The sequence below is a fragment of the Acomys russatus genome, chromosome 3 (genome assembly GCF_903995435.1).
Source record: "Acomys russatus chromosome 3, mAcoRus1.1, whole genome shotgun sequence".
NCBI classification, from domain to species: domain Eukaryota; kingdom Metazoa; phylum Chordata; class Mammalia; order Rodentia; family Muridae; genus Acomys; species Acomys russatus.
The window spans coordinates 32,496,421-32,517,121 of record NC_067139.1 but is presented as its reverse complement, the minus strand read 5'-3'; the positions used below and the strand labels follow the sequence as shown (position 1 = coordinate 32,517,121).

Sequence of the window (20,701 nt, the reverse complement as noted above, 5' to 3'; positions counted from 1 at the left end):
TGTCAGGATTCATCCCATAATCTCACACATTTCCCAGCACGGCAGAACCCCCAGTCGATATTATTGACTGGCACCAGTGAGATGGCTTAGTGGGCAAAAGCACTTGATGACTTGCGTGCCATCCTTCAGTGGAACCAGCAGGGTAGAAAGAAAAAGTCAACTCCTGGGACCGCCATAGGTGGCATTTACACCCATACATATACACAGACATTTTTAAGCTGAAATGATTTGGGGGAAAAGGTCCTCAACAGGGTCCCACACTGACAGCCTGGGTCTTATTTCTGCAAACTGTGCTGGGAACGAGCGCTTTTGTGCATGCAGGTTGCCGCCTCCTGAGGGCACCTGCTGCTCGGCGTGTGGTATGTCTGCTCTGTCAGGTCACACGCTATCATCCAAGGCCAAGCTTGAGCTCTCACTGGCAGTGTGTCGGAAGTCCAGCCTGTCACATTCCACGCACGGCCTGAGTTTTGTAACCACCTGCCAGGGCCCAGGGTGCTGTCCATCTGTAAGACGAGCCTGGCCCCATCAGGCCACATGTGTTCTGAGTGCTGAAGCTACCTTTGCAGCCTTGAGTTGCAGTTACAAGGCGGGGAGTGAGTGGCTAGGTAGCCGCGCAGGGGAGTATCCAAGGGTGGATTGCTAAAAATACTGATGTTGTCTTTGTAGGACGGAAAAAGAGAAGAAAGAATGGATCCAGGTGAGGCTTCTCAAGTTGGTTCTCTCTCTTCTCTTTTCTCTCCTGTTGAGCAAGTCTAGAGCCTGGGGCCCGCTCAGCAAGGGTTCCCCGCTGCTCCACTATACCACCAGCTCTTGTGTTTTTTGAGATAGGGTTTCCCTAGGTAAACTAACACTGGCCCCCAACCCCTCCGCCCTCCTGCCTCAGTGTCCTGAAGGCTAGGATTTCAGATATGCATCACCACTTATGGCTCACATCCTCATGTTATTGTAGCATGGCCATTTCATGTGGGACCAAGTGCCCCAGGAACTCTTTCCTAAAACTAGCACTGCCTGTCCTGACCTCTGAAGGGAAGCTGTAGCCATGAGGTACCTCCATACATGCCTTCAGGTACCACAAAGCCTTTACATCCATTCACTTGTCTGAGCCCCTTCTTCACAAGGAAGGAACAGGAGAGAGCCATGAGGCCTTGGGCTAGGTGGTGTCTTCCTGGAGCCGGTCTCTTTGGTCTTGCTGGCTCCAAGGCAGAGAGTGAGAGTCCTCAGTCAGGATAGGACAGAGAGGGGTGCTCTGTGGCCTCTGGACCCTGAGCACTCAGTGTCCTTCCCCAGCTCTCTGACAGCCCTGTGGCTTTGCTGTGCATCCAGGTTATTCAGGCCACTGTGGAGAAACACAAACAGAAGAGTGAGACCTTCAAGGCCTTCAGCGGTGCCTGTAGCCAGGATGAGGAGCCCAGCCTGTCTCCAGACCAGACTGTGAGTCAGCGGCCTGCGTCACGGGGGAAGTGGGAGTCAGCTGTTGGCCAGGGAGAGAGGCCTAGCGGTATGATGCAAACAGCTCGAACACACAATTCCCTGATTGCCCTGTACTGAGCACCACTGGCACCCGCTGGACGTGCTGCTGCCTTGCAGGTTAGCGTCCATGTGGTGGGAGCACTCCTTTAGTGCTGTTTTATCATCTCTGTGCCTTCAGCAAGACAGCCATGAGCATCAAGGGCCCTTATCTTCTTCCTATAAAACTGAGTCTCAGAGGTTTATTGAGACTTCTAGGCACTGCTGTGGTACTGACACCCTCAGGTTATAGTGCCCTTTTTTTGTTTGTTTGTTTGTTTGTTTGCGTTTCAGTTTTTTGAGACAGGGCTTCTCTGTGTAGCCCTGGATATCCTGGACTCACTTTTGTAGACCAAGCTGGCCTCGAACTTACAGAGATCCGCCTGCATCCCCAGTGCTGAGAGTAAAGGCATACGCCACCACACCTGGCCATGGTTCCCTTCTTACACTCCACTTTGAACAGCACGTGGATATCTTTTGTTTGTTTGTTTGTTTGTTTCTTGAGACAGGGTTTCTCTGTGTAGCCTTGGCTGTCCTGGACATGCTTTGTAGACCAGACTGGCCTCGAACTTACAGAGATCCACCTGCCTCTGCCTCCCAAGTGCTGGGATTACAGGAGAGCGCTACCTCGCATGGCTAAGTGGATATCTTTTTGTGGTTTTATTTTTTCCTCAAATGCCCTGTACCCCAAGGTGTCAGCTCAAAGCCCAGTAGTACCAGGGGCATTTTGTTCCATGTCCCCTGTAGAGTAACCCCAGAGGTACAAGAAGACACAACTGATCAGGAACGAGGGGTAGCCATCCCTCATGTTGGGGCTTCCCCAAAATCAGAGTGAGCAGACTGGATAGAGAAGATGCTTGCAGCTCTGGAGGCTGCATCAGAGGTTGCAGGAGAAACTCCGGGGAAGAGGCACTCTGGACCAGTGATGTGCACCCCCACCTCCCCACTACACACACTCCTCCCACCTTCACTGGCTGCTTTCCTCACACTCACTAGGCACATCTGGAGAGAACACCTGGCTGCCCCAACTCCTCAGTCTATACCCACCTCCAGCTGGTGGGCCTCCTGCCCTCAGAGTGTCCGTCTCTTCCTTATTGTCTGCTCCTATTTTTCTGCTCCCTGGATGCATTTTTGAGGAAAAGTTAGCACTCTTAGAAGGAGGGATCCTTCGAGCTCCCTGAGGGCAAATGACTTAAGAGACAAATGGTACAGAGCAGGCGGCTGTTAGTCAGATGGTCCTGGAGCATTGGGATGTCTACAGATTCTCTTCACAGATCACAAGGATGAGGAGAACATCCTGAGGGACCATGACCTCATCCTTCCACGATGTGTGATTTTCCGCATCAGGATTACGGTGGGCCAAGTCAGCCTCACCCAGGTGCCTTCAGTTCAGGATGTGGCTCTTGGAGTCCCAGCATTTATTAGACCAGTTGTCTCAAGTGTTATATTTAATAATTAAGGCTGTAAGATATAAAGTAAGGTATAAGATATAATAAGGTACCAGGTAGCAGATATTATATTGTAGAGGAGTTTATTAAATGAGCATGGGGAGAAGGAAAAAGGGGAGGGGTACCCAAAGAGAGAGAGAGAGGAAGAGAGAGAGAGAGAGAGAGAGAGAGAAAGTAAGAGGGGTAGAGTAAAGAAAGGAGCAGGTAGAAAGGCCACGTGGAGGTCTGTCCTTTTATATGGCCCTGGGCAGGCCCACACCCCCATGGCAGGTAAGCAATGACATCATAGGTAGGTGCCCTTTAATGCACCGAGAGTTAGATGAAGGAAATGTCTTCTGTAACATGGGATATGCCATGTAACTGGGGAACCACTTCACGCTCAATCTCTATTTTCTTCCAGGTCATGAGTGCCAGCTCTGTGGAACCTGCAGGGGTAGCTGACAGCAATGGGGTGAGTGACCTACACCCAGGAATTAGCAGGAGTGGGAGGTGCTGGGGAGGGGGTCAGACCAAGGCAACCTGGAGGGTGAGGATGCAGGAGTCAGCTTGCCCTCCCGGGGCCTGGGTGTGCAGATGTGAGGCTGCGACTGAAGCCAGGTGACTTGAGTACCAGAGGTGGAGGCCACAAAGGGAGCCTGTTGGAGGACATTTTACAACTACGTGTATCATTGGATCTCTGTGTGGATACTTATGAGCTTGCTGTGTGTAAGTTTCACCTTGATAACATGTGCAGTAAAGAGGTGCGAGCTCCATGTGACAGCAGTGCGAAGACAGGTGTGTGTGTGTGTGTGTGTGTGTGTGTGTGTGTGTGTGTGTGTGTGTGTCTGTGTGCGCGCGCGTGTGTTCTCTCAGGACGAGGCAGCTGGGCTCATGTGCCTGTCTGCTAGGGTTCCTATGCCTGACCATGGGGACTTGAAAGGGGATCTTTATTTTAATTTGGGGACATCTAATAGGCTGAGGCACATATATGCTTCCTGTGGATCGAGTGCTGGCAACTGAGCCACATCATCACTTTGGGGCTTGACATTCATACACACCCATGGCAGCCATACTTGGGACAACTCTGAGCCATAGCTTCACTTGCGGCCTGGAGTGATAGTTCTGCCTGGCATCTTGCTGGGTCCTGATGAACTACTGAATTAGGGGAGTAACTGGGGCTACCCAGGTCAGGTGTTTCCAGGCCATCCCAGACATGGGCTCTTCTCCCTAGGTCTCTTGACACTACCATGGGGCACAGTCCCCTATACTGTCCTGTATGCCTGCTCTTTACCTCGCTGGTGGTGTATTTTTAAAAATCTATTTTTATTTTGGTCTCTTATATCTCTTTCTCCCTTCTTCACCCCAGTCCCTTCCAACACCCCAACACCAGGTAAGAGAGAAAGGTTAGTGGAGAGAAGGGGCGTGGTTCTCTTTGGCTACTTCCTGCTGTTTAGGGAAGTGGGGTTCTTTGGGGGCAACACCCATCTTCATCTCAGGATTATCCCCAACTTTTTCTCATCACACTGCATCAACAGCAACCAGGAGCAGCAGGGGTAGAACACTAGTATTTTTGCACCCTCCCTCATCTCTCTCTGGGCTTTGATATTTATCCCCTCTCCAGAGTCCTCAGAATTAAACTAACTGCAGCTGGCAAAGACCACGCCCTTCTCAGAGCCACAGGAGGCTAATAGTCGGCTGCAGTGGACAATCCCATATCCCACACCTGGGATTAAAACAAAAACATGTTTACATAATATAACTGAAAAACCAAAACTTCCATAAAACCTCCCCTCTTTTTCTCTTTGTCTCTCATTCTGTCTCTGTGTCTCTCTTTCACACTGTCTCTGTCTCTCAGTTGCTCATGCATAGCACAGATCTTCTTGCACTGGAAACAGGAAAGAGCTACCCAAAAGGGGCTCAGAGCAGCTGGCCACTTGGCCCTGCAGCTTTGAGAAGATGGCCTTGTTAGGTTATGGTGGTTGGGTTTTCATTCCCATAAAGAGGAAGACATAGGCTCAGGTCAGCCTGGTGCGCTGCCTTGAAGCAAACAAGGGACAGGTTGTGGGCACGAACACCTGGGACAGAGAACAGACGGGGGTTGGTGTGACATTAGTCCCAGTGCACAGACAGTATGGGGCCATGACCTGTCAGGGTCGGCCTGAAAACATTGCTGTTCCCTTCCCTGTGACCACAGCGTCCTCAAGTTCCATAGGTGTGAGCGCGGGCTGGCCATTTGTCAGGCAACCCTGAGAATGCTTGTGAGGCTCGAGGGAGGGCTGACACATTTTAGAGGAAAGAACAAGGGGACCCCTGAAACAAGAAGCAAGCAGACAAGAAGAGAGAACCTTACTGGAATGCTGCTGCTGTCTGGCCTCTGCAAGGCAGACAGGCATCCTAAGAATGAGCTTTGTTGAAACTGGAAGTCAGGAAGTCTAAACCACACTGGCTTCCTGCACTAGTCTGCCTGTGCCTGCTTCCTGCCACCTACTGGCAATGTTCTGGCCTCCTCTGGTTCCATCATGCCTGGGCCTTTGTACCCACTATCAGCTCTGCTTACATTCAAGAAGCCCCATGGCTTGTCCCAAGGTCCGTGATAAGTCCTTCTTACTGCACCTAGCCTTGTGTCAACTTTCTGAGTTGCTAATGTATACATTTGAGGTTGGCCTTACCCAGACCCATGCAATCCTGATAGTCTCTTCCCTGAATTTTGTGGGTTTATGGATGCCCCATAGTTGAGCTTCCAGAGAAATGCATGGTCACCTGGTCAAGCCACAGACACACAGTCTGAAACATTCCCAAGCCAGCCTCACATCTTTTAGTCAAGGTGGGGATCTGTGACCATCTCCCAGATGATGCCTTGGGCTCCATTCCTGCACTGTCCAGTCCTCAGCCCTGGGGTAGGCCTGTGGAGGCATTGCTGGTGACCAACTGATGGCTAAGGCTAAGGCAGAAAAGCCACCAGTTGTTTGTTCATGTAATCCCAATGAGCTCACAGGCCCTGGTAAGAAACCCCTCAGGCTCCTGGAGTTGCAGGCAGGCAGAGGTTGGGGTGGACATGGAGACTGTTTTAGAGGAACAATGATGCCAGAACTGCCCCAGAGGCATCAGCAGTGGTGCCTGCAAGTGGGATGAATGTCCCACAGCTGGGGATAAGTAGGGGTCAGTGCCAGGATTAGGAGGATGCAGCTGGAAGGAAGTGGAGCTGTCTCTGGATTGAAGCCAGTGCTGCCTACCCCAGCCTTACTGCCTTCTGGGAGGGAGATGAGGCAAGCTCCACAGTAACCCAATACAGGCTGCTCTTGCTGGCTGCCCATCTCCGTTGATTGGAAAGAGACAGGGGGCAACCCCAGAGTCAAAGCCTCAGACCACACCCAGGGCCTTTCTGGATCAGGGCATGGTCACTAGACCTACTGGGTACCATGGCCATACTTGATGCCTGGTCTGCCCCACTTGCTTTTCCTGCTTCTGCCCCAGGACACAGCCTTTTGCAGGCTCACAACATTCACCCCACAGCAGCCCAGTGTCTAGTTCTGGTGCCCTTGTTCCTTTCCCCTCACCAAGCCAAGATGGGCCAGCCTGTCTTCCAACAAACAGATACTCCACAACAACAGAAACTCCAGAAGAGGGTGGCCAAGTGCTCCCCCCTGATTCCTTCTCTGAACATAGCTGACCTTAGCTGAGAATTTGGTGAGCACAGGATGGTTCGGAGGCGTCTGTGAGCCTGCACTGAGCACAACAGAGGAAACCTGAGAGATGCTCAAAAGTAAGGTTTCATTTTTAACCAGAAGGGGTTGGCTATGGGTGCCACACTTATGCTGCTTCTTAGCATGTTTGGAAAAGAAGCAAATCCCTTCAGTGTACTGGGTTTGTGTCCTGTGCCTTCTGACATATAGGCTGTCATCCCCTCTTTCCTAAGAGGAGCCAAACCCCATCTGGGAAGTTTTATAAGCACCCTTGCGGAACTCAAAGGCTTCCTTATTCTGTTAAGGGTAAAAGGTGGTACAAGCCGTTAATGCCGGCACTTGGGAGGCAGTGGCAGGAATCTCTGGGTTTGAGGACAGCCTGGTTTACAGAGTGAGTTCCAGGACAGCCAGGGCTACACAGAAAACTGTCTCAAACAAACAAAAGTGTGAAACTCCAGTTGTTCTTAGCAGAAGTGTAAAAACACACACACGCACACACACACACACACACACTCTCTCTCTCTCTCTCTCAATCTAAAAGTTCCCCTCCAGAGCTCCAGACCCATTCAAGATGCCATCAAAGCACTGACCCCAATCACCCACAAGCCAATGGCTCCCCACTCATACTGGAACTGCCCTTTTCCCATAAGGCCCCATTCAGCACCTGCCACTAGGCTCTAGAAGAAAATCACCCTTAGAGGAGTAGAGAGAACAGGCTTGGCTTTGGTGTCTGGCTACTTCCAATAGAACCTGATGTCCTTGGTCTCTGTCCAAGTGGACTGCTGGGACATTTACAACTTGATACAGGCCACTAACTGGGGTACACATCTGTCTTACTGGATGGTCCCCTTTAGCTACCAAGCTAACCTGGCAAAGGAAGCATACTGAGGAAATCACTCTGTTGACCCTCAATGGAGAACAGCTTCCAGGTTGGTGTTGGCATATTGTAGATGCTTTTGGCTGGAGCTGCCTTGCCAGTTACTTCCTGGAAAGTTTCAAACCTAGACCTCCTGCCATATACCATGTACACAGGAACTCTGGGCCAGGTCCTTTTGTCAGTCCTGATGATCTCATCCATGAAGAAAGTGTTCTGGCTTGGGAGACCATCTGTGTCTTCATGCCTTGGCTATGTGATCATCTGTGACCTGAAAATCTACCCGGCCCTCTTGTGCTGTGGATGGCATGGTTGGAGATCAAGTCACACGAAGGGTGGGCCACAGTGGATCTCAGCTCAGCTCATATGTGAACGCAAAGATTGGCACTCTCTACCATGCATGGTGGCACACGCCTTTAATCTCAGCACTCGGGAGGCAGAGGCAGGTGGATCATTGTGAGTTTGAGGCTAGTCTGGTCTTCAAAGCAAGTCGAGGACAGCCAAGACTGACACAGAGAGAACTTGTTTCAGAAAAACAAAAATTGGCACTCTGTCCTGATCAAGTGAGGCTTACTAGATGAAAGGTGCTGGGGGACCCGTGGCCCTGTTTTATGTTTAATATAAGATATAAGACAATAAGATTTTAAGGTAATAAGGTACCAGATGCCAGATATTATGTTGTAGAGGAGTTTGTTAAATGAACATGGGGAGAGAAGGAAATGGGGGGAGGGGTATCCCAGAGAGAGAGAGATAGAGACAGAGGAAGAGAGAGGGGTAGAGAGAGAAAGCCACAAAGAGAGTCTGTCCTGTTATATAGCCCTGGGCAGGGCCACGCCCCCATGGCAGGTAGGTAATGACATCACAGGTACGCAGACTGAAGCAGAATCCTATCACCCTGGCCCCTGCCAGTCTTGAAGATATTTATCTCAGGAACTTCCTTTTGACTGAGCCCCGTTGATCCCAGGGCCTGAGCTCTTGGCCACAGCTCATCTCAGCTTTTCCTCCATCTCCAGTATCCTGCCAGGGTACCCTGGTGACCCCCCCCCCCCCAAAGCTCCCTGCATTCTCAACTACCTTGTTAGGAGTAACAGCTGGGGGCCTCTGCCTGAGGTCCCTGGGAGCCAGCACGCATCAGGACTGTATGGTTGCCAGGTAACCCCACCACCTTGACATTTAGTTCCTCACAAGAAAAATAGGGGCATGGACATGCTGAAAGTAGGCAGAGGGTAGAGGCAGCAGGGCTACAGCAGACCTGAGGCTGGCCTCCTTGGAGTAAGGTCTCACAAAATGGAAGAAGACAGTGCTGCAGGAGACACAGCAAGAGGTCAAGTTTGGACACAGCCTTGGCTGGCTTGGTTTCCTCACACTCCCTCTGGGTTGCTTCTGCAGGCCTGACTCACAGGCACAAGTATGTTTATGCATACAGTGTGCCTGTACCCAACTGTTCAACACAGAATGGGTATGCAACATCGTGAAGGATGACACCCACCAGGATCTAGGGGCCACATGATCTCTCTGGGCTCTAGTCAGGGATACCCCAGTCTCTGGCAGCAGACACCATCTGTGTAGACTCCTGATCACAACACTCCCCCCCCACCCCACCCCCCGCTTTGCCTCACAATGATATTTTCTCAGACACATCAGATGAAGTCGCTGGCTAAGCTGTCGTGACCCTTGAAACCTTATTTTAGGCAGCATATGGCATGATGCTTATACACTGGGGTGATCCCTGGGAGAAGGGCTGGGAAGACGGGGCAGCTGCTTTAGCTCTGCCTAGTCCCTTCTGCAGTGGCCACTTTTGCTCTGGGCATGCCCACTTGCAGAATCCTTAGCTAACAATCCGTGTGCACACCCCACAGTGGATCATCCTGCTCTCACACTCCGAAGCTAATGATGGCCACTTGTCTCCTTGTAGATGGAGCCCAGAAAGTTGTCCTCTAAAACAAGACGCGACAAAGAGAAACCTGGATGTAAGAGCTGTGGTGAGACCTTCAACTCCATCACCAAGAGGAGGTATCGCTGCAAGCTGTGTGGAGTGGTGAGCATGGGGCAGGAGGGAGGGGGTGGATCCAGCAAGGGCCAGGTAGCCACTCACAGAGTCTTCTCATGGGTGGGTGGGCAGCAGGGTGCAGGGACAGTGTGCACTTCTTGGGCGTCACCGTGCGCACTGCTGGCGGGCTCTGTGAGCCACGCAGCAGCCCTGCAAGACTGCCTCCAGATCCTACCTGCATTAGTCACTTTTCTCATTGCTGTGACCCAATACTTGACAGCAATCAACTTAAAAGAAGACGGCTTTATTTTAGCTCATAGTTTGAGGGTACACAGTCCACTGTGGCAGGGAAGGCATGGGAATCAGCGTATGAAGTACCGGGTCATCATGTAGCTGCAGCCAGGAAGCAGAAAGTGGACAGGAAGTGGGGATAGGCTATCAAATATCAGGCCCTACCCCTAGTGGCTCACTTCCTCTAGCAATGCTTTCTACAATCTTCCAAAACAGCACCAGCCACCAAGTGATCTCACTTATGAGCCTGTGAGGGACATTTCACATTTAAACCAAGACATGGTCCCCTGATGCAGATGCCATTGAGTGTGAAACTATCCCTCTCTGAGCAACTATGATGCGGACAGCATTCTTTCCAGCTGAAAACTGCTAACACTGGAGCCTCGGTGCCCCAACAGGGAGTGCGTGAGAAGATGTAGTGTCTCTGTCCTATGATAGAGATGTGATGACAGTGTCCTTGTGTAAGGTACCTCGAGGCAGAAGGTGGGCTTTGGCCATGGTGAGGAATGCTTTAATGGTGAGGAAGGCTTGATGGGATCATGCACTAAGGGGCCACTGATGACAGGTGTACCAAAAATATACCATCCCCAGTCCTCTTCATGCAACCCCAAAGCCCTTGCTCCTGAAAATGAGCAACCGAGTCATGGCTTAATACTGAATTTAAAAGTATCCTTAAAGAAGGAGCTGATGAAGCTGAGCGTGGTAGCACACACTTTAATCCTAGCACTTGGGAGGCAGAGGCAGGTGGATCACTGTGAGTTCGAGGCCAGCCTTCTCTACAAAGGGAGTTCAGGACGGCCAAGATAACACAGAGAAATCTTGTCTCAAAAAAAAAAAAAAAAAAAAAAGAAAAGAAAAGAAAAAAAGAGCTGATGGTTTAGGTATTTTTAGACTTGAATATTGAAGTTGCATCTGGGGGAGGGATTGAAGCAGAAGGAGATTAGATAGATAGATAGATAGATAGATAGATAGATAGATAGATAGATAACCTATGTAACTCACAGAATTACTTGAAGCTGTTTATTCAAAAGATATGAAGACTAGTGTTCTCCGGTTTCACATTTTCATAAAATTTCACCAGGCCCCCTGGGGTGGGGAAAGGGAGGAATAAAAGAATGAATCTTTGGATGATTGATGATAGATAGGCAGATAGATAGTAGATAGATAACAGGTGGGTGGGTGGGTGGGCAGGTGATGGGTGTACAGTAGGTGGTGGATAAATATCTAAGCAATGCTGGTTAGATGGGATGGTAGAATGATGGATGGATGGTAGATGCATGTTCAATGGATAAATAGACATAATGGATAGGTGGGTTGATAAGTGGATGATGAGTGCATAGTGGATGGAGAGGTGATTGGATGTGTCCTAGAAAGAGTGCATGCTGGGTAGATAAACAGAGGAGTTGGCGAGCACGGGGTAGCCTGTAGGCTGCGGCTCCAGCCCAGGTGCATGGGCTTAAAGATGTCACCAACACCAGGGGGAACATGGTGTTGCTGGGAGATTTGCAGTGGGTTTCAGGGATTGCATCTGGGGTAGGAGCATGTGGGAGATGACTGGAGTCTGCGGTCTCTAATCAGAGAGGAATGGAAGAAGTGTAGGGGCTGCTTTACCCACAACCTGGGCTGCAGTTGAAGCGGGGGGGGGTGGGTGGGGGGAGGGCTAAGATTCCAGGCTGGCTGGCTAATATGGCGTGGGGAGAGGCCCAGCACATACCAGGGCACTACCTGCATGGAATTGCCAAGTAGGAATGGGGTCAGGAAGGCATGAGAGGCCGTTCAGAGAGGGCTGAGCATCCAGGAAGTCATGGACCATCCATGCTTCAAAGACTTGAAGGTGTTGAGACCAAATAATCCTTGCATTTGGCCATTAGAAAGCCATGGGTGGTGTGACCCAGGCAATGTCAGCCAAAGGCATATAACCAGGAAAAAGAAAAGAAAGGAGTGCTGAAAGGAAGTGTGGTGGTGCTAAGACAGAAAAGACTCATGTGCTGGGAGAATGATGCAGGAGAAGAGAGAAAGGAGAGCCTGTGCAATGGCGCTCGGAGGAGCAGAGGGTCGGGAGGAATGGGGTACAGGGTCTCTCATTGAAACCAGAGCTAATCAATTCATCTAGGCAGGCTGGCCAATGAGCCCCTAGGATCTGCCCACCTCTGCCTCCCCAGATCTGGGACTGTAGAGGTAAGCCATCAGCTTTTACATGGGTCTTGGGACCTGAGTTCAGGTCCCTTCTGCTTGAACAGCAAACTTTTGTGAGCTATAACCCCCATGGTTTTTTTTTTTTTTTTTTTTTTTTTTTTTTTTTTTTTCAAGACAGGGTTTCTCTGTGTAGCCTTGGCTATCCTGGACTCACTTTGTAGACCAGGCTGGCCTTGAACTCACAGTGATCTGCCTGCCTCTGCCTCCCGAGTGCTGGGATTAAAGGCGTGTGCCACCACGCCCGGCTCCATATGCATCTTCTTGAGGGCAGTGTTGTGGGTCTTCTTGTATAAGTGGGTTATGTTCTTTTCTTCTTACACACAGGGCTGTTGAACTCTGGGTGGTCTAGGTTAGGTAAGGCAAGTAGGCCCTGGGCACTTAAGGAAACTAAAGTCACTCTCTGCCCTTAGATGGGGCTTCCAGCATCCCAGGGCAAGCATTTCCCCCTTCCTGTACCGGTCTTTCCTCCTCATCTACTCAGGATGCATGGCCAAAGGCACCTTCTTGTCTTGCAGGTCATCTGTAGGAAGTGCTCAGAGTTCAAGGCGGAGAACAGTAAGCAGAGCCGTGTGTGCCGAGAGTGCTTCCTGGAAGAGCCATTGGTCCCTGCAAGCCCTAGCTCTGAGACTCCCACTGAGCTCAAACAGAATGCAGAGGTGGGTGTCCCTGGTCCCTGGGACAAGGCCGGGGACAAGGGCTATCTCAGTGTGGTCCACAAGCCTGGAATCAGGGGGAGATGCTTGGAGCATGTGCATGTCTAAAGACCTCTGAGGAACTAGTCAGGGCCAGGGGCTGGGAACCATTTGCACCCAGGAATCACATGTCAGCTCCACTCTGGGCCTGACTGGAGGGTGCACCATGAAACTGCCACCAAGGTCTAGGGGCATTGAGGTCCATGAAGCACCTCCTGTGTTGGGGGGGGAGGTTAAGCATGGGCATCAGCTCCTCCACCACCACCACTTTTCCAGCCTTCTTTCTTAAAGGGCACAGTCCTTTTTATGGAGTAGTGGGACATTTAGAAACAGGGAGCCTTTAATTTCCAGAAAAACACACATTCTCCTTTGTCTCCATTTGAAGCACACAGTTGTGGTCTCCTTGGAGCCTAATGTCAGTCTCCCTCCCAAAGATGGTGTGCGATGGTCCAAGAAGGCTAGGGTCAGCAACTGTCAAAGTTCCTGCCACCCTGGGTGGTAGAGAGCTGCCTGGCAAGTCAAGGGCATAAGACTGAGGCTACAGTGGGCTTGATGGGGAGGCACTGCTGATATGCCAACACTCTGTACTCTCGATGATCTTCAGGTGTATTCTGGGAGTCCTGGGGGTGTGGTCTAAGGCCTTGGAGGGTCACTGGGTCTTGGGGGAACTACCTCCAGCTAGAGGTGTCAGAACCATGTTCTTGTGGCCCAGGGGTCTTGTTTCCACGGTAGCTAGTGCTAAGCCACATCAAAAGGGAAAAGCAGGGTCTACAGGAGCTGTATGTGTACATGCGTGTGATGGGGAAAGTGTTTCTATATGGATGTGTGTATATGGTGAGTGGGGGTATATAGTCTGCACATGGTCTGGAGGGTGTAATGGGCTTGGTCCCTTCACTCTGTGACCTACATTCCAGTACTTGCTGCTAAATTTTATCTATCTACCTACCTATCTACCTACCTACCATCTATTATCTTTCTACCTACCTACTATCTATCTATCCACTATCTATCCATCCATCCATCCATCCATCCATCTGTCATCTTGCTATGTAGCTCAGGCCAGCCTGAGACTTGCAATCCTCCTACCTCATCTTCTCGAATGCTGAGATTATAAACATATTATCACCATGCCTGGCTTCCCTTTGGTATGCTGATGTTGTCCTAACCTGGAATGGTCTCACTCTTATCCTAAGAGGGCCCAGCCCCAGACCTACCTGAGACCACATGCACTCTCCTACTGGCCTCCAATGACCCTTAGAACCATATAAAGCTGGCCCCAGCCCATATGCAGACCTCAGATACGTCTCTGTAGTTGTTACCTCCTTCCAAGCATGGGCCCTGGTCCAGCCCCAGCCTTCTCAGAGGACAAAGAGATCACTACAGGTGAGACGACCCTCAATCTAATTTTCTGTCTCCAGAAACCTCCCTCTGTAAATCCTCGGCCCAGCCTGCTCTGTGGCACTCTGCATCTGTCGGACGATGGGACAGCCTGGAATGAGGTATGGGCAGCCATCCCTGAGTCTGATCCGTACGTGCTAGACCTGCTGGCAGGCAGCCAGGTAAGTGTCCCCATCCTTGTTCCTGCCCTGGGCTGTGTGCTATGAGATGTGTGCTGCTACCACAGTGTAGAACCTCAAGCCTGAAGTGCTCATGGCGGGTCTGAGCCATTTCTTTGACTCTCTCCAGCCATGTGACCCAGGCTTCAACTTCTCCCAATGCCCAGAATAACCCTCTGCTCCCCTCTCATGGAAGACAGGTCTCTGTAACATTAAAATCCCAAAGACAGTCGGAGTGAGAGCAGACATAGGCAGGGGACACAGAGGCTGGGCCCTGCTCCCCACACATTCATTCATTTACCCCTGGGTTCATTCATACATCTTGGGCAGATACATGTGGGCACTGCTGAGCCTTGCCCTGCCACTCTGAACCCATGTTGCTAAGTCACAGGGGCTATTCTGCCTCACCTACCCTGAGACAGAGGTTTGCTGAAGCAGAAAGAGCCTCCTCCCAGACCTACCTGAGAGAGCCTGTTGGACAGCTTGTTCTGGTGACAGGCCGCACTATGTCAGGCTGGGCATGTTGGCCTGTTTGGGTGGCCACTAGCATGAGCTGGAGACCCCGCTGACCCTCTCTCTCTTTCCTGCAGGCTGGCCGACTGTTGCATACCATCCCTCTCTCTGGCTGTAATGTAACGGTGCCTGACCGTGAGGAGGGGCAGGAGGCAGGGTACATGTGGAAGCTGCATCAGGGTCCACAGACCTGGTGGCTGAGTGCCCCTTCAATGAAGCTGCAGCAGTGTTGGCTAGAAGCGCTGAGTACGGCTGCCTGTGGGGATACAAGTGGGGACAGACCAGTTTCCTCACAGCCTCAGGCCCCAGCAAGCACCGACACTCCCTGAGCAGAACCTCCTACTGTCCTTCCCACTATTGTATTTGGCCTGGGTTCTTTTATGGGTGACCTTAGAAGTCATGAGGGAATGAAGGACTCCTGTGACCACTGAGGATGGACCGATGGCCCAGAGAACAGTAGCTATGGGTCCAAGATCACGCAGCAAGTCTTAGACAAGAGTTGAGCTTTGGGCTCCAGCCCCAGCATTGGGATCAGAGCAGGGGAGAATGGCCACTGAAAAGCAAATGTCATCTGAGCAGGTTGAGTGATGGTACCAGCTCTCAAAGGTACAAGGAGGCCAGGTGGGTGATCATATGCAAACTGGTGTGATCTCACTCTTGGGAAGGCAGAGATGTCTGTGGCCTGACCTGTCCTTTGTCCATCTATCCACTGTGTGACTTGGACCACGACGTGCTCCTTGGGGCTTCACTTCCATACTCTTGCCTTCTACTGAAGCATTGCTGATCTACTATTCCCACTGAGGACAAGGAGCAAGCGACCTCTTATCCTACCATTCCCAATCAGCCACACTCAGAGACTCCCTGTGTGGTGGGTTCATGAGGTTTCAGAGCAGCCCCTCTGTGGGCAGGTGCCATGCTTGTCAGTATAAATAAATGCTGGCTGTCAGCAAGCTAGCATAACTTTGGCACCTTCAACCTGACTCTTGACAGGGTTCCCCTTGAAGTAAGTGGCTAGTAGCAGAATGTGGACAAAGGTGACAGAATGGCACGGACCACAGACTTGTCTTTTGGAGCAGGTCTACATCCCTGATGCTGTAGGTAGTGAGTGAGCAGCTAAGCCATATGGCAGGATAGGGGTGCTGGCATTCAAGATGTGAGGATGTTACAGAGGTCATGGGGCTCAGGGTGATGTCTGCCTCTCGGGAAGCTGGAGCTTTAGAGACCAATGATGCTCCTTCGGGATCCTAGTCCTCTACTGTCAGCACAGCAATGCGTGTGGACAACTGGGTAGGCATAAGGGGCACCTACTTAGTGAGATGAGGAGGTGTAGAGCCAGAAACGGGTGCTGGTTTATAGGTGACATTGGGAAGCATAGATGAGCTGGGACCTGGGCTGGGGGCCCAGGTAAGGTAGGGTACATTAGAAGTCAAGTGGGTTGGAGCAGAAGTGAGGTGGGTGGGGCAGAGGTGAGTGGACAGGATACAAGTAAGACAAAATAAGGTGGGCAGAGTGCAGGTGAGGGGTCAGAACACAGCTGGGTCTATGCTAGAGCCCCCTGCACTGGGCATGGGCTGCCTCAGGATTGCTTGCAAACTCTTGCAAACATGCTCTGCTTCACACTCAGCATCTGAACTGAATGGTCCCGCCTCACCATGAGGAAACTGAGCAAATAAGCAGAATACCTCCACACTGGGAGGAACGTGTTAGGACCTTCTAGCTCCTACTCCAGGAATACACCAATGTCCTCACCCAGTTCTGCCGGGGGCAGTGGTGAAGGTGGCCCAGGGGGAGACAAGGAACGAAGGAGGTGGACACACTGGGCCAGCACAAGCCTTCAGCCTCTTGTCACCCTTTGCTTCTTCCTCCTGCTCATACAAGTTAGCCCTTGCATTTCAAAGATTCCAAGTGCTGCTCATCTGAAGAACTAGATCCTGGGGTGGAGGATGCCTCTGCGTATTCTGGCCCCAGGATGTGGACTAGTCAGCCTGAAGTTCAGGGGGCTCCTGGTGCTACCTGAGCAGAAAGGTGTATGGGCTGCCTTTCTTGTTGCTGGGACAAAAATGTTAGACGAAAGCACCTTACAGAAGGAAAGGTGTGTTTGCCTCCGTTTGAGCGTGAAACCCATCACGGTGAGGAAAATGTGGCTGCAGGAGTGCTGGCTGTGTGTGTGCTCTCTCCAGTCAGGAAGCAGGGGATAAATGCTGGCGGTCCACCTACTTTCTCCTCTTCATTCATTCCAGAACGCTAAGGCATGGAATGTTACTGTTCACATTCAGGGTGGGTTTTCTCTTCTTAATTAAACCTTTCTGGAAACACCCGAATGACATGGCTGCAAGTTTGTCTTCTTAATGATGGTGAATCCTACCAGGTTGACAATACCGACCATCTCAAAAGCCCACCCCTTGCCAGTTCCACCCTTGGAAAGCCTCATGCCCATTCTATAAAGCAATATGCATTTAGCCCATCTCTAAAAAAGTTGCAGACTCTTCACAGTTACAAAATTTTTTGTAAGCTGTAAGTTCAGTCTCTAGCAATCTAACTGCAAGCCTGTGGGGGGGGGGGACAGTGTGCAGGGGGGGGGTAACAAGCTACATACTTATAATATACAATGGAACAGAATAACTGATGCCATTTCAAAACTGAGGATTGGGACAGAGAAAGGAGGCTCAACCCCCAACAGCCCTTGCTGCTCTTACAGAAGGCCACAGTTCAGCTTCCAGCACCCATGCCAGGTGATTCACAGTTGCCTGCAGCTTCAGCTCTGGGGGATCTGATGCCCTCTTTTGGCCCCTGTAGGTACCCACATGTAAACATACACGCATGTACACACTCACACAAATCAAACAAGTGTTCAAAAATGAGGATTAGAGTGAGATTGACCCAAAGCAAAACTGTTATCCTAGCAAGATAAACACCAGATCTTGGTCCAGCACCTGGGCTGCAGTGGCATCACCTAGGCTCCAGCTGCCTTGGGCAGTCCACATAGCTTGTCTTTTCCTTCAGTTCCACTCCACACCTGCAGCTTTCCTCAAGAGATATCTCACAGTCTTGGCATCTCCAGTGTCCTGGACTCGGCTCTCCCTTCACATGATGGACGTTCAAATCTGACCATAGCACACACTGTCTGGCCTCAGCTGCTATCTAGGACTACAGTGCAAGCCTCCCAAACCCCGAAACTCTTGCATCTTGCATACCAACAGAACCAGCAGAAAGTTCTGCTTCTGGTTCTAGATGTAGTAGTCTGGCTTCCTCCTACCACAGGGCGACTGGATTGGAGGAAACACCCCTCTAGGTGGCTGCTTTCAAGCAGGAAACCTCAGTGGCATTCACTGGCCAGGCTCTCTCCTTTCTAATAGATTTGTGGTCTACAAGGCAGAGCCTTCCACGGGTGGACTCTTGCATTTTGGGTACCTTCCTTGTTGTCCTGGTGATGCACTAAGGTTTCTCTTTTAAGGGTGTTATAAGGTCTTTAACAACAACAGCTGCTCTCCCAGCCAGAGCACTGGCTTTTTCCCTCCGTCCCAGGGGAGAAAAGTCAGCTTCTGACACAGCTTGCTGGCTAGGCTGGGTGTTAGAATCACAATTCATCTTTCCTAGTGCAAAGTGCGCCACAGAGAAGGAGTACACCTGCCTGAAGTCACACAGTGGGTGGGAGGGCCGCTGGGGCTCACTCCCTGCTCACTCATTTGTTCACACACATCCCAAGTGCCAGCCTAATGGGGGAGCATTGAATTAAAGGTTTTTCTAGACCCCCTGTAGTTTCCAAATAATGAGATGGAGACCTATTACATGTATTAATAAGTGTTAGATCACTACAGCTGGGCAGATATTGAGCAATTCTAACCCATCTGTACTCTCCTGGCCTCTTCCCAGCCATGTGCTCCATGCCACTCTCTGTCTACTCTTGCCCCAGCCTCTTGGGCTCCATCTTCATCCTCTCCTTTTGGCCTAGTGACCACCACCACTACCTCCTCCTCCCTCTCTTTTCCTCGCTTTCCCTCTCCCTTCCCCCAGGGACCCTCAGACTGGGAACAGAAGTCTTGCCCGCTGTCTCCTCTGCCTAGTCATAGGCTCATCAGCTTTTGTATTACCCAATCAGAGATAATTGGGGAGTAATTTTTATACAACATTGAGACAGGGGATTCCTCAATAGCAATGACAGGACCAGAATCTGTTCCATTTAGCTCACAGCAAGTATCAATTGAATACACAGAGACACACCTTAATACAGTGTGATGAAGATCACCTCTACAGGGGGGTGGGCATGCTGGATGTCACTTGGGCTTCTGGGATCAAAGGTGTTGACTATTATCTCTGGTCCTGGCCCTGTCACACTTCCACCCTTCTTTTCTCCTGCTGACACTGTCTCCCCTGGCCTCCCATGCTCAACCTACCAGCCTGCAGAAACAGCTGGCCTCCTGGCACCCACCTCAGGGTCTTTGCACTTGTTGCTACCTGTGCTAGACACTGGCAGTGCTCTTCCTTTAAGACTTTATTTGGCGCTGGGCAGTGGTGGCACAGGCCTTTAATCCCAGCACTAGGGAGCAGAGGCAGGTGGATCTCCATGAGTTCGAGGCTAGCCTGGACTACAGAGCAAGTTCCAGGACAGCTAGAGCTGTTACACAGAGAAACCCTGTCTGGAACCCCCCCCCCAAAAAAAAACCGACCTTATTTGGCCTCCTGTGAGAGCCTTAGCTCTAGTCTAGCCAGCTGTAGTCCCCCCACCTGTTCCTGTTTAACTCTTAGCTCTCTTGTTTATTCTAGTTCCCCATGTGAAACTGGAGCACCAAGAGTGGCCTGGGCTGGTTAGGTGGGTAAAGTCTCCTCTCAGCAAGTATGAGGACCTGAGTTCGGATCTCCAGACTCCATAAAAGAGCCCAGGATGGCAGAGCCCTGAGTACATCTGTAATCTTAGTGCTGGGGTGGGCAGAGAGAGACAGGTCCCTGGCCTGCACTGGACAGCCAGCCTAGCCAAACCGATGAAACCCAGATTCAGTGAGAGACCTTATCCCAGAGACTGATAGAGACATCAGATATTGACCACTGACCTCCACATTTACATTAACCTCTGACCATCACACACATGTACACACAAACAGCTATATGTACATATCCACATGAAAACCGCACACACACACACACGCACAGAGCATGCATCCTCCAAGCAGAGCCTGGCATGCAATGGGAGCTCAGTGAATAATTGCAGGCCACTTAGAAAGGCTTAGTGTGGTCCCTGAATACTTTGGATCTGAAATTTGCAGTGTTTCGGATAGGAAAAAAAGATAGAAAAAAAGAGCCTGGCCAAGGTAGAGGGTGCTTATATCCTCCTGCCTTAGCTAGGGTGACCAAGGCATCAGAGACAGCTCTTGCTCATGCTCACACATCAACTTCCGTTGTAGAGACCAGGGGAACAATCCCAGACAGGCCACCGTACCCAAGCATAAGGCCGATAGGCGTTTGGACCCAGTGGGTCAGACTCCAATTGTGTCTGCCTCTCACTCTTCCATGGAGGCAGCAGGGTTGGCCCAAACCCTGAAGTTCCCCAATGCTAGCCTTGCTAGCCACTAACCCTCTCTGCCACCTGTGTGGTCTTTGGGGTTTGAGCATTAAGCATCAGTTGCTGCAAGACTCTTAACTGCCGTTTAGCAACCAGTCAAGGGAGTGTGTGTCCAGGAAGGAAGGTGCTCATTTTTGTCTCTAGATAGATAGGTCTCAAAGGTGTGGCAAGGAGAAGTCTGGGCTCAGCCAGCAGTCATGGAGGCTGCAGCATGGTGATCCCATGGCTGGATCCTTCAGTGGCTGCCTTCAGCTGTCTTCCTGGCAGGGTTCCTAATGGGCATGGGTAAGGCCAGCTGTCCCTGGGTGGGGTCTAAACCTGTCCACCCTTCTCAGCATTGTCAGGCAGTCCTCCAACAGGTGATGGCTGCCTGCCCACAACACTTCTCCCATGGACATCCATCAGTATAAGTGGAG

General features: G+C 51.0%; 1 protein-coding gene across 1 annotated transcript in view; it reads left to right on the top strand.

Annotated features, from left to right (window-relative positions):
• The window catches only part of Fgd3 (FYVE, RhoGEF and PH domain containing 3), a 39,303-nt gene extending 23,856 nt beyond the window's left edge, over positions 1 to 15,447 (top strand). Inside the window, exons 10-16 of the mRNA XM_051143305.1 lie at positions 667 to 697; positions 1,324 to 1,431; positions 3,355 to 3,519; positions 9,406 to 9,528; positions 12,483 to 12,623; positions 14,078 to 14,218; positions 14,806 to 15,447. Coding sequence (XP_050999262.1) covers positions 667 to 697; positions 1,324 to 1,431; positions 3,355 to 3,519; positions 9,406 to 9,528; positions 12,483 to 12,623; positions 14,078 to 14,218; positions 14,806 to 15,057 — 961 coding nt within the window. The 3' untranslated portion in view covers positions 15,058 to 15,447. The remainder of the gene's footprint in view (positions 1 to 666; positions 698 to 1,323; positions 1,432 to 3,354; positions 3,520 to 9,405; positions 9,529 to 12,482; positions 12,624 to 14,077; positions 14,219 to 14,805) is intronic.
• Positions 15,448 to 20,701: the final 5,254 nt, after the last annotated feature.